This window comes from Monodelphis domestica, chromosome 7, assembly GCF_027887165.1.
Source record: "Monodelphis domestica isolate mMonDom1 chromosome 7, mMonDom1.pri, whole genome shotgun sequence".
Lineage (NCBI taxonomy): Eukaryota > Metazoa > Chordata > Mammalia > Didelphimorphia > Didelphidae > Monodelphis > Monodelphis domestica.
In genome coordinates this window covers 290,962,640-290,975,016 of record NC_077233.1, presented here as the reverse complement: position 1 = coordinate 290,975,016, position 12,377 = coordinate 290,962,640, and the positions used below count along the sequence as shown (strand labels likewise).

Below are 12,377 nucleotides of genomic sequence, written 5' to 3'. Positions count from 1 at the left end.
GTGTGTGGCATAAGATTTTAATCTAAACCAATTTTTTTTTGCCAATTTGCTTTGTAGTTTTCCCAGCAGTTCTTTGTCAAATAGGAAGGCATTTCACTCCCAACCCCCTCATTTATGCTGTTAGTTTTATTGCACACTTGCTTACTGACTTCAATTATTCTTGATTCCCTTATTTAGAATTTCCACTGATCTATTTTTCTCTGGATTTTAATAATTTTCATGATTACTACTCTGTAGCAGAACCTGAGGTTTGAAAGCATTATTGTTTCTTTTTTGTTATTAATGGAATTTATTTCCAGGTATTTCAGGCGTTTCCTCCTATCCCCGCACCATAGAATGCATCATCCAGCAAACAAAAATACATACATATATATATATATCTTACATCTTTTGTGTTTCCACTTCTCATTTCATTCTCTGGAGTTGAACATTCACAAGTTATTCTTCAAATATTAAATCTGTAGCGGCATAGAATGGGCTTGTTTCTATTAATTTACTCTTCATTATCTCATTTGTTCTTTCCAAGTTAAAAAAAAATCTGCTCATTGTTTCTTTTGGCACAGTAGTATTCCATCACAGTCATGACCATTCCCTCCCTCACTGATGGGCATCGCTTTGATTTCTAGTTCTTTGCCTACAAAAAGAGGAAGCTGCTAGAAATATTCTGGAATGTAAAGATTCTTTTCCTTTTTTCCCCAGTGTTTTTGGGAAACAGATCTAAAAGTATACACAGTTTGTAACTTTCTGTGCATAATTCTGAACTGCTTTCCAAAATGGTTGGATCAACTCACAGTTCTGCTAATAATAAATAATATAATAATACATAAAAGTATCTCTACTTTTTCACATCCTCTCCAATATTTGTTTTTTTGCCCCTTAGTCATTTTAGTCAATCTGATAGGTGTGAGATGATACCTTCCAGTGCTTTTGGTTTGAATTTCCCTAATCAGTAGTGATTTAGAATATCTTAAATATAGTAATATAGTTTCTTCATTCTTACATTATTATTTTCCCAGAGATTCTAAGTTATTTGTTCCTCCAAATGAATTTTACTATTATTACAAAGTATCCATTTGGTTGCTTGAAATATGCAGCATTAAATCTAAAAATTTAGGCGCACTTAGGTGGCTCAGTGGATTGAGAGTCAGGCCCAGAGATGGGAGGTCCTGGGTTCAAATTTGGCCTCAGATACTTCCTGGCTGTGTGACTCTGGGCAACTCATTTAACCCCCATTGCCTAGTCTTTACCACTCTTCTGACTTGGAACTAGTACATAGTATTGATTCCAAGACAGAAGGTAAGAGTTGTGTTTTTTTTAAAAATCTAATTGAGATAGAATCATAATTTTAATTATACTGATATAGACCAACAAATGAATATTGACTCTAACTAGTTTCTTGTCATTTTCTTTAAAAACATATTGAAATTGTAACCATACAAATCTTGAGTGTGTCTTAGTAGATTAACCCCTAAATGCTTCTTATGTATTTTTGGTTATTCTGTTTAGGATTTTTTTCTTCCTGTTCTTTTATTGCTATATGAAAAAAACAACAACTGACATTTTGTGTACATATTTTTTATATAGACACCTTACTAAAGTCATTATTTTTCTGTTAGCTTCTTTGCTAATTATCTAGGTTTTTGTAGTAAATCACTGTATCAGCCCCCAAAAGGGTAGCTTTATTTTCCTTTTGACTGTAAGATTATGCTTTTGATTGCTTTTTCTTTTCTTGTTGACATTTTTAGCACTTAATAGGATTTTTGGAAAGGGGACATTTACTCTTTTTGAGAAAGCTTCTAGTGTTTCTCCATGGAAAATAATGGTTTTAGACGTTTGGTTTTGATATATAGTTTTTCTCATATTAAAAATTATATAGTTTACCACATGTAGGAAAAGTAAGGATTGGCTTTAAAAGGAAAGGAGGAGAATTTAGACACAAACCTGCCACGGGTGAGGTCCAGCCTCACTTGTGATTCCAGGGGTTCCTGACAGGTGGCGAATGATCAGTCAAAAAAATAACAAACTGAAGACAACTTAATCATTATGGCCATGGGACTGCTTTGTATCTGATAGCTGCTCTGCCATTTCCAGGCCTGGTGTTTATTTTTATACCCATTTTCTTGGCACACAGATACATTACCTAACACACATGTTCAAAGAGAGATAATTGGAAAAGTGATACATTAATTTTTAACAAATCACTTGATTAATGTTCTATATTCATGTATTGTGATTACAGACAGAATAAAAAGTTGCACACAAGATAAATGATTTTGTCACAGGTGGCTTAATTTTCTCATTACCCTGTGAGAAGTTTTGAGCTTACAAACAAGGAAATTTACTTATTGCTTTTAATAAAATGGAATAATTAATCAATAGTTCTTAAAAGACAATTCAACAATCATACCATTGAGGTTGAGGGGTACTGGGAACACAATTCAAATTTAATATTAGACTGGTCATTTCTCAGGGTTTCGACTAGGGAGTTTCTGAGTTACTGATTTGTGTAATCAAGTCACTGAGGCACATTGAAGCTTGATATTCTTGTATGGACCTCTATGATTGATTTGTGTTTTGGCTTCATGAGAATAGATTTCTGTAAGTGGGAAAGTTTTGGGCTTGGCCTGTAGCTGTGGTTTTGCTGGGAATTATGTACCTAAATAAAAGTTAATCCATGATAGTCTTTTGGGATAGGGTTTGAGGGTCTGATCTTTTGGTGATGTTTTAGGGAATTAGGGTGCAGGTATTTTGCTCTTGCATTATTCCTTTTGGGACTAGGGGGAATATTAATCATGCCAATTTATAGGTAAGGGGTATTGATGAGAGAGGTCATGTAAGGGGGACTGAGTGGACAATCACAGATTGCCAAGGGCCACTCTGTGGCCTCGTTAGCTACCACATGCGACTCTGTCAAGGTATCATACCTGATGGCTCTCAGCACAAACTCTGGGAAAAGACTCTGACAAGGAGAAAAGGATCTTGGGAGGTTTGTTGTTGTTGTTGTTGTTGTTTTACTGGTATTAACTGCCATTCTGAATCTAGCTTTCTACTGAGCTGGTAATGAGTAGTTTTTTTCTTTGGCATCCCTTGGAATCCTGATCCTTTTTTAAAAAAAAAACTAATTTATTTAGTCAATTTAGAACATTATTCCTTGGTTACAAAAATCCCATTATTTCCCTCCCTCCCCTCTCCTCACCCTTCCTGTAGCCGATGCACAATTTCATTGGGTATTACATCTGTCCTTAATCAGAGCCTATTTCCATGTTGTTGGTGTTTGCATTAGGATGTTAATTTAGAGTCTACATTCCCAGCCATATCCCCTCAACCCGTGTATTCAAGCAGTTGTTTTTCTTCTGTGTTTCTACTCCCACAGTTTTTCCTCTGAATATGGATAATGTTTTGTTTTTTTTTTTCTCATAGATTCCACCAAGTTGTTCATGATCACTGCATTGCCACTAATGGAGAAGTACATTACATTCGATTGTACCACAGTATATTAGTCTCTATGTACAATGTTCTCCTGGTTCTGCTCCTTTTGCTTTACATCAATTCCTGGAGGTCATTCCAGTTCCTATGGAATTTCTCCACTTTATTATTCCTTTGAGCACAATAGTATTCCATCAGCAACATATACCACAATGTGTTCAGCCATTCCCCAATTGAAGGGCATCCCCTCATTTCCCAATTTTTTTGCCACCACAAAGAGCGCAGCTATGAATATTCTTGTACATGTCATTTCCCTTATTATCTTTTTGGGGTATAAACCCAGCAGTGCTATGGCTGGATCAAAGGGCAGATGGTCTTTCAGTGCCCTTTGGGCATAGTTCCAAATTGCCCTCCAGAATGGCTGGATCAATTCACAACTCCACCAGCAATGCATAAATGTCCCGACTGCCACATTCCCTCCAACATTTATTACTTTTCATTGCTGTCATGTTAGCCAATCTACTAGGTATGAGGTAGTACCTCAGAGTTGTTTTGATTTTTATCTCTCTGATTATAAGATATTTAGAACATTTTTTTTCATGTGCTTATTAATAGTTTTGATTTCTTTGGCTGAGAACTGCCTGTTCATGTTCCTTGCCCATTTATCAATTGGAGAATGGGTTGATTTTTTGTACAATTAGTTTAGCTCTTTATAAATTTGAGTAATTAGACCTTTGTCAGATGTTTTTGTTATGAAGATTGTTTCCCAATTTGTTGCTTCCCTTCTAATTTTGGTTGCATTTGTTTTGTTTGTATAAAAACTTTTGAATTTGATGTAATAAAAATTACTGATTTTACATTTTGTGATTTTTTTCCAGCTCTTGCTTGGTTTTAAAGTCTTTCTTTTCCCAAAAATCTGACATGTATACTATTCTGTGTTCACCTAATTTGCTTATAGTTTCCTTCTTTATATTCAAGTCATTCACCAATTCTGAGTTTATCTTGGTGTAGGGTGAGATGTTGATCCAGATCTAATCGCTCCCACACTGTCTTCCAATTTTCCCAGCAGTTTTTATCAAATTGTGGGTTTTGGTCCCAAAAGCTGGGATCTTTGGTCTTATCATAGACTGTCTTGCTAAGGTCATTATTCCACTGATCCTCCTATCTGTTTCTTAGCCAGTACCATATTGTTTTGATGACCACTACTTTATAGTATAGTTTGAAATCTGGGACTGCAATGCCACCTTCATTTGCATTTTGTTTTCATTATTTCCCTGAATAGCCTTGATCTTTTGTTCTTCCAAATGAACTTTGTTATGGTTTTTTCTAATTCAGTAAAGTTTTTTGGTAGTTCAATGGATATGGCACTAAATAATTAAATTAATTTGGGTAGGATTGCCATTTTTATTATGTTAGCTCATCCTACCCATGAGCAACCAATGCTTTTCCAATTGTTTAGATCTAGTTTTAGTTGTGTGGAAAGTGTTTTGTAGTTGTGTTCATATAGTTCCTGTGTTTGTCTCGGCAGATAGATTCCCAAGTATTTTATATTGTCTAGAGTGATTTTAAATGGTATATCACTTTCTAATTCTTGCTGCTGAAGTGGGTTAGAGATATATAGAAATGCTGATGACTTATGTGGGTTTATTTTGTATCCTGTGACTTCACGTAAGTTGTTGATTATTTCCACTAGCTTTTTAGTTGATTCTCTAGGACTCTTTAAGTAGACCATCATATCCACAAAGAGTGATAGCTTGGTCTCCTCATTGCCTAGTTTAATACCTTCAATTTCTTTTCTTCTCTAATTGCTACTGCTAGTGTTTCTAGTACAATGTTAAATAGTAGGAGTGATAATGGGCATCCTTGTTTCACTCCTGATCTTATTGGGAAGGCTTCTAGTGTATCCCCACTGCAGATGATGAAGGGGGGTGGGGCAATATGCAGTGTCTCTACTGCTGTCATTAGGCATACTCTTCAGTGCTTCTCCTCGAGCTTCTTCCCAGCCACCCATATTTGGATCCCTGATCCTGGCACAGCTTTGCCCATAAGGTACTCCCTTCAGACTAGCACCCTTGCCTGCCCAGAGGTTCCAGCCAGTGCTGGAAGCTCAGTACTGTGGGTGGGGGAGGGGTCCTGGAACCTTCCTTCTTCTTTCCCCTTAAACCAAGTTTTCTCGAATTCAGGGTTTTGGGAAGGCTTACCTTTTAAGTTGAGTCCTGCAGGAGGGTTCCTTGGCTCTGTCCTGTTGTTAGGTTTCGTTTTCAGTCCCTTAGGAGCATTTGGTTTTTGATCGATGAGGAAGTTCAGAGGTCTGAACTTCCACTGCCTCTACGCTGCCATGTTGACTCCACCTCCCCATTAATTTTTTTTTAAGTTCATACAATTTAGTTGTAAATCCATCTGCCTCAGAGTTTCTCTCTCCTCCTAGTAGTTCTTTCCTAAACTGGATTAAATGCTCATGTTATGTTAATTTTGGGTGTTTTGTATATCTATAGATAATTCTATTTCTCTGGTAGTCTTAGTTTTGCTGGCAAGTAATTTTGATTCTAATAATTAAAAACTATATCCTCTGTAGTGATTTTATTTTTTTGATCATTTTATTTTGATAATAATTTCCTTCTTTCTATTTAAAAACTTGAATAACTAAATATCTATTTTGTTACTTTCTCTAAAGAATTTTTTTATTGATTGTAGAGTTTTTGTTTTTTAACTTATTGAATTTTTTCATTTGAGTTTGGTATATTTGCTTATAACAAATAATATTTCTGTTAATTTTTTTGATGAAACTTAAACCTACAGACATGATCAAATCTTGATCATGTTAAGAATAGACTTCAGCTTTAATATATTTCTAGATATTGTGGAGTAGATACCAGCCGGAAGATCCTTCATTGGGGTAGTCATAAACGGGAAAAAATCTAAAATATTATTGCTTGATTTTACAGCCACCACGGAAAATCCTATCCAATATCCTAGGAAAGAGCAACCTACAGTTTGCAGGGATGAACATCACCTTGAATATATCAACCACTAGCCTAAACTTGATGATACCTTATTCGAAACAGGTGTGTGTTTTGATTTCTTTTTGATTTCTACTGCTGAAAGTCCAGTAAATTTATAGTTTATTCAGACATTTTATAATGGTTTCTATAAATATACATATGTATATACATATATGTGCATGTATGTTTTTGTTGTTGTCCAGTCATTTTTGTCATGCCCAACTTTTCAGGACCCCATTAGGAGTTTTTTGATTAAGGTACTGGAGTGGTTTGTTTTTCCTCCTCCAGCTCATTTTATAGACAAGGAAACTGAAGCAACCATGGTTAAGTGACTTCCCCAGGGTCATATAGCTAGTAAGTGTCAGGCAAGATTTGAACTCATGAGGGAAGTCTGGCATTCTATTCATTGCACCATTTAGCTTCTTGTATATATGAATATATGTGTATATGTGTATGTGAATATATATCTATATTTATGTACATACGTATCAATTTCATAAATTAGTACAAATTAGTATAAAATTTTTCTGATATAATAGACATGATATCTATCTATTGTATTATGATATATTATAATGATATATGATACATATGATATATTATAATATGATAATATAATATAATTTTAATCAAATTATCCTCTTATGAATAGCTACAGGTAGGTTAATAAAAGGTATGAGCAGTTTTTTGTACCTGTGATTCTTTTTTTTTTTGAAAATTTTATTTAGTCAATTTAGAACATTATTCCTTGGTTACAAGAATCATATTCTTTCCCTCTCCCTCCCCTTCCTGCAGCCAAAATGCAATTCCACTGGGTTTTACATGTGTCCTTGATCAGAACCCATTTCCATGTTGGTATTTGCACTAGAGTGTTCATTTAGAGTCTCTCCTCAGTCATATCCCCTCAACCCCTGTAGTCAAGCAGTTGCTTTTCTTCAGTGTTTCTGCTCCCACAGTTTGTCCTCTGAATGTGGATAGTGGTTTGTTCTCGTAGATCCCTCCAAGTTGTTCAGATCACTGCATTGCCACTAATGGAGAAGTCCATTACATCAATAGTACCACAGTGTCTCAGTCTCTGTGTACAATGTTCTCCTGGTTCTGCTCCTCTCGCTCTGCATCACTTCCTGGAGGTTGTTCCAGTCTCCATGGAATTCCTCCACTTTATTATTCCTTTGAGCACAATAGTATTCCATCACCAGCATATACCACAGTGTGCTCAGCCATTCCCCAATTGAAGGGCATCCCCTCATTTTCCAGTTTTGGGCCACCACAAAAAGCACAGCTATGAATATTCTTGTACAAGTAAATGAATATTCTTGTACAAGTTTTTTTCCTTATTATTGCTTTGGGGTACAAACCCAGCAGTGCTATGGCTGGATCAAAGGGCAGACAGTCTTTTATTGCCCTTTGGGCATAGTTCCAAATTGCCCTCCAGAATGGTTGGATCAATTCACAACTCCACCAGCAATGAATTAATGTCCCCACTTTGCCACATCCCCTCCAGCATTTATTACTTTCCTTTGCTGTCATGTTGGCCAATCTGCTAGGTGTGAGGTGATACCTCAGAGTTGTTTGATGTGCATTTCTCTGATTATTAAAGATTTAGAGCACTTTTTCATGTGCTTATTAATAGTTTTGATTTCTTTATCTGAAAACTGCCTATTCGTGTCCCTTGCCCATTTTTCAATAGGGGAATGGCTTGATTTTTTGTACAATTGATTTAGCTCTTTGTAAATTTGAGTAATTAGACTTGAACATGCCATTTTATTTATTGATTATATGTTGAAATGTGAAATTACTTTTTTGTTCATAGGAGGAGGAATTTCTCTAACATTTACTAAATGAATTTCTGTGTGGCAAAGAAGATATGTGTATGTAATAGTTAGCTGTAATTATCCTTCAGTTTCTTGGTTTCAATCCTGTCAGATTGAACTTTAAGCAATATGTGCCCAAATGGAAAACATTAACTTATGAATTTTGTAGATTATGACCTAAAGGGCATTCCCTATTTTTGGCATTTTTAAATCCTGTAGATATTTAGCATAATTTTGCAGTTATACTCGTATTTAGCCTTCAAAGAACTGATTAATTCTCCTGAATCAATGCATCAAATCATTACCCATGGTAAACAGAGTATATCCCCATCATATTTCTCTACCCTCTTTCCATCCTCATTCCCACTTCACTTACCAAATGAAAACAGTTATGACTAGTATAGAAGGTGTTCAGGATTGGTCATGAATGACATGACTAGATATCAATACTTCTCTTTCCTCAGTTCTTTAAACTAATGTTTGAAGGAGGTCTGACATAGATTGACAGAATGCTTAATGAGTTCTGTTCCAATGCTCTTATCAGGACTCACAACTGTTCTTTGATCACTCTACTCCCAACCCAGAAAGCCCAGAATGTATCTATACTCTTATCCTCTGAGAGGGAGCAGTCCTCCTGCCTGGCAGAAGATGGGCACAGTCCATGCAGTCAGTTTATGAATTTTGGGGGGTACAGACTTTGGAGTCCTTTTGGAGGAAACCCAGTGGGTTAGAGGAGGAGATTTCTCTTGTCTGTCTACCAGAAACTTGTTCAGTGGGAGACGCCCCATCGAGCCATTTGAGAGAGTTAATGGTTATAATTAAGGGAGTAGAGACATCCACTCCAGGAAGATATGTACAAAAAGGTCGTCTATCCGAAGAAAAAGTAGCTTCTCGGGTTTATGGTTGAGCCCTTCTCTGGTAGAGAAAGGAGCTGGCTATGAACTCAAGAGAGTGCTATTGGCACTGGCAATTGAGATTATTCTACAGAGAAGAAGGACTGAACAAGAGCAAGGACTTCTAGGCCATATATTTCTGGAATATGATTTGTCTTGGCACACGTATATGCTCCTTCCAAGTGTGTTTCACTAATACTCAACTCAAAGTTTGTATCGTCTCTTCCCGGGCATGATATGTATATGTGTGGGAGCGTGCATCTCCTATTGATGGAAGCAATGATTTGTAGCTTCTGCTTTTATTTGCCATCTTAGTAGATGTCTCACTAAAAGCTAATTATCAGCTAGAAGATTGCTAATGTAAAGAGAGAATGCACATTGATGGGGGCTCGTGGACTATATTATTAGGAGTACAGACCCACCGGATTACCCAAGGTGGTAATCACTGTAATATTATTTGAGAAGGGGGCTCCTAGGTATCCCAAGTGTAGACCGACCCTCAGAATAACTTTGGAGCTCATTGTGCCATTACTAATTAATAAAGAATGACATTATGGTAACATAGTTTGAGTCTGTCATTCTGGAAGTTCAACTTTTTTCATTTTTTTAGATTTGTAGAATTTCTTAGGCAATCAAACAGATTTTGACTTTTTTCCCCATCATATATCGGTTCTCAGTGACTTTGAAAATAATGTTTAATTTCTTGTCTCTAACAGATTATAGCAAATCATCACATGCAGTCTATTTCTTTTGCCTCTGGAGGGGATCCGGTAAGCTTATTTTTATTCTTCTTCTTTCTGAGATTGATGGAGAACATGAATTCCTTTATAAGTTGTATTTTATTGTCACTAAAAAGAAGACCAAATGTCATAGGATCCTTATTGTTTTGATAAGATACTTATTGGCTATTTTTCCTTTTTCTTTTTTTGGGGGTGGAACTCAATTATCGATATTCTTGAATCTGATTCAAAGGCCTGAGCTGAAGAGTCAAAGGTCCTAGAAGAATTGTCTTTGACTTAATAGAAAACAGATAAGAGTTTGGAAAGACTTATTTGAGTGATTCCAAAGAGTCGCTAGCGATAGAATGATTCTACTCTTTTCATTTATAAGCTGTACTATCATAGAAGATCTATAGACCAAGACGTTATTTGACCCTTTTGGCAGGGCCACACTCCCCTTCTTCTGCATCACTTCTCCTGGCTTTCATAGACTACAGTAATAACGTATTCCAAAAGAGGAAAAAGAAGAAAAACAAAGCCACATCTCCAATCCAACTGGGTAGGGAAAGAACAGGAGATATGAATGCCCCCAGTCACAACGATATGGGCTTGAGTTTTCCATTTTTTCATCCAAATTCACTCCCATCTCCCACCTCTGCATTCTGTCCCTCCTCTGTTCCATAGGAAATCTGTTATTGGTTGGGGTCGTCACCAGTGAAAGAGTTTGTTGGGAGTCTGGGTCCCTCTTCATTTTAAAAGGAGGGAGAAATAACTCCACGGAGTTTCTATGCAGTCAGAAAAGCCCCTCCCTGGGGAAGCCAGTGGAAAGTGGAGAGTCTCCCACTTTGATTGCAGATTCACCACTGATCTAATGAACCCATTCTAAGCGTGAGAGCCTTTTTGTACGTCTTCAGCCACATCAGCTGCATGTGGAAACTGAGAAGGAAGCAGCACTTGTTAGCATATCTCTAACTTCTCCATAAGAAGATCAAGAAAGGCTTAATGCTGTGCTGGAGTCTAGACAAATGCAGTGTGCACATCTTATTGTGCTAGTTCAATAACTGTCGAAGAGAAGTGAGATCAGGTGGCATGACTTGTTCTGGATAAAATTCTATTTACTCTTTGTAATCCCCGTTTTCCTGTCTAGATGCCCACAAACGATTGTTTCTCGTAATCCATTCTAGCATCCCCCCAATTTGAAGCCAAACTGATTGGCCTAGGCGTTTTTTCATACCGTGTTCTTTTTCCTTTTTTGGAAGATGGGACCACTATTTGCCCTTCTCTGGTCTTGAGTGTCTGATGGGTACTTTTGTACTCTTCTTACTTTCGATGACTTTCATTGCCTTCCTGATTCCGTGTGTCCCCAGGACAGACTTCTTACAATCACCCACTGCTCAGCAAGGCTTGTCCACACCGCATGCTGGGAAGTTTGGCTTCATCCGACCCTTGTTACAAGATGATATTTTAAAAAGTTTACGTATAGCCAGACCCAAGTGAGACTCGACTGTTCTCCATCTGTCTGCTAGAGTCGAGAGGGAGTCTCCTAGCTATAGAGTCTGCAGTGGCCTTTATGAAGATGCCTGTAATCAATGCAGCACGTCGGAGTAGCAGCCCATTGGACTTCCACTAAGACACTTTGCTCATCATTCAGATTTAACGGCGTACCACCTAGTTCGTTGGGCTTCACTTTCCTCTGAGGAAACTGGAAAGGCTGGACTAGATTATATTGAACATTCCTTCATGTCTAAACGTCTATGATTGTAGGAGCCGTGGGGATATTAATTCAGATATCGTGTAGCTGTTAGCTTCCATCCCTCTCACACCTGTTGTGGTACATTGTAATAAAACAGCATCATCCGATTGGAATTGTGCTTTTCTCATCACATCTCCATTATTCTTGCTGGACTGATGATCAGTGAAAAGGTTCATTCAGAAGGGAGGACAAGTAGGCTGGTAGACTTCCAGATCAACTCTTCCGTGATTGAGAATCGAGTGGAGATAGGCAGCGTCAGATTCCGTTGCTGGGATGAAAAGTGGCTTTGCAGAAGAACGAGGCAGGCTAGCCAGTCCTGAAAGCAATAGGCCTTGGGTTTGTATTTGTCAGTCCCCAAAGGGAACCGATTTACTTACCCTGGAGATACCTGAGGAAGAAAGCGAGAGGAATACGAGAAAGGTGACCCATCAAATGGGACACGCTGGTGCTGGGAGGGGCCCCTCCAGAGTGGGATAGGATGGAGGCAGGAGCTGCAATAAGTTACAATAATTCATTTTTGAATTGATTCTTATGTCCTTGTCACCACCTTAGTGGGTCCTGGAAACACTATTGGCTTATCCAAAGAATATTTTAATTGTTTCATTGGGGGTTAGAATATATTCCTGCCTGCCTAATACTCCCAAATTCATGTTGCTGGGAGTCTTCCTTGAATTATGTCCTCTCTTCCTGTTGAGTGCAAACTTCAAGGAACAAAGCACTTTCAGGTCTAGGAAACAAGAATGCTTCATTCAACAGTGACATTTGTGAAA

The 12,377-nt window shown here is 37.4% G+C and overlaps 1 protein-coding gene across 1 annotated transcript in view; it reads left to right on the top strand.

Moving 5' to 3' along the window:
- Nucleotides 1-12,377, top strand: part of SHC3 (SHC adaptor protein 3) — a 150,521-nt gene that overhangs the window by 70,576 nt on the left and 67,568 nt on the right. The window contains exons 4-5 of the mRNA XM_001375787.4: nt 6,372-6,491; nt 9,852-9,905. Coding sequence (XP_001375824.2) covers nt 6,372-6,491; nt 9,852-9,905 — 174 coding nt within the window. The remainder of the gene's footprint in view (nt 1-6,371; nt 6,492-9,851; nt 9,906-12,377) is intronic.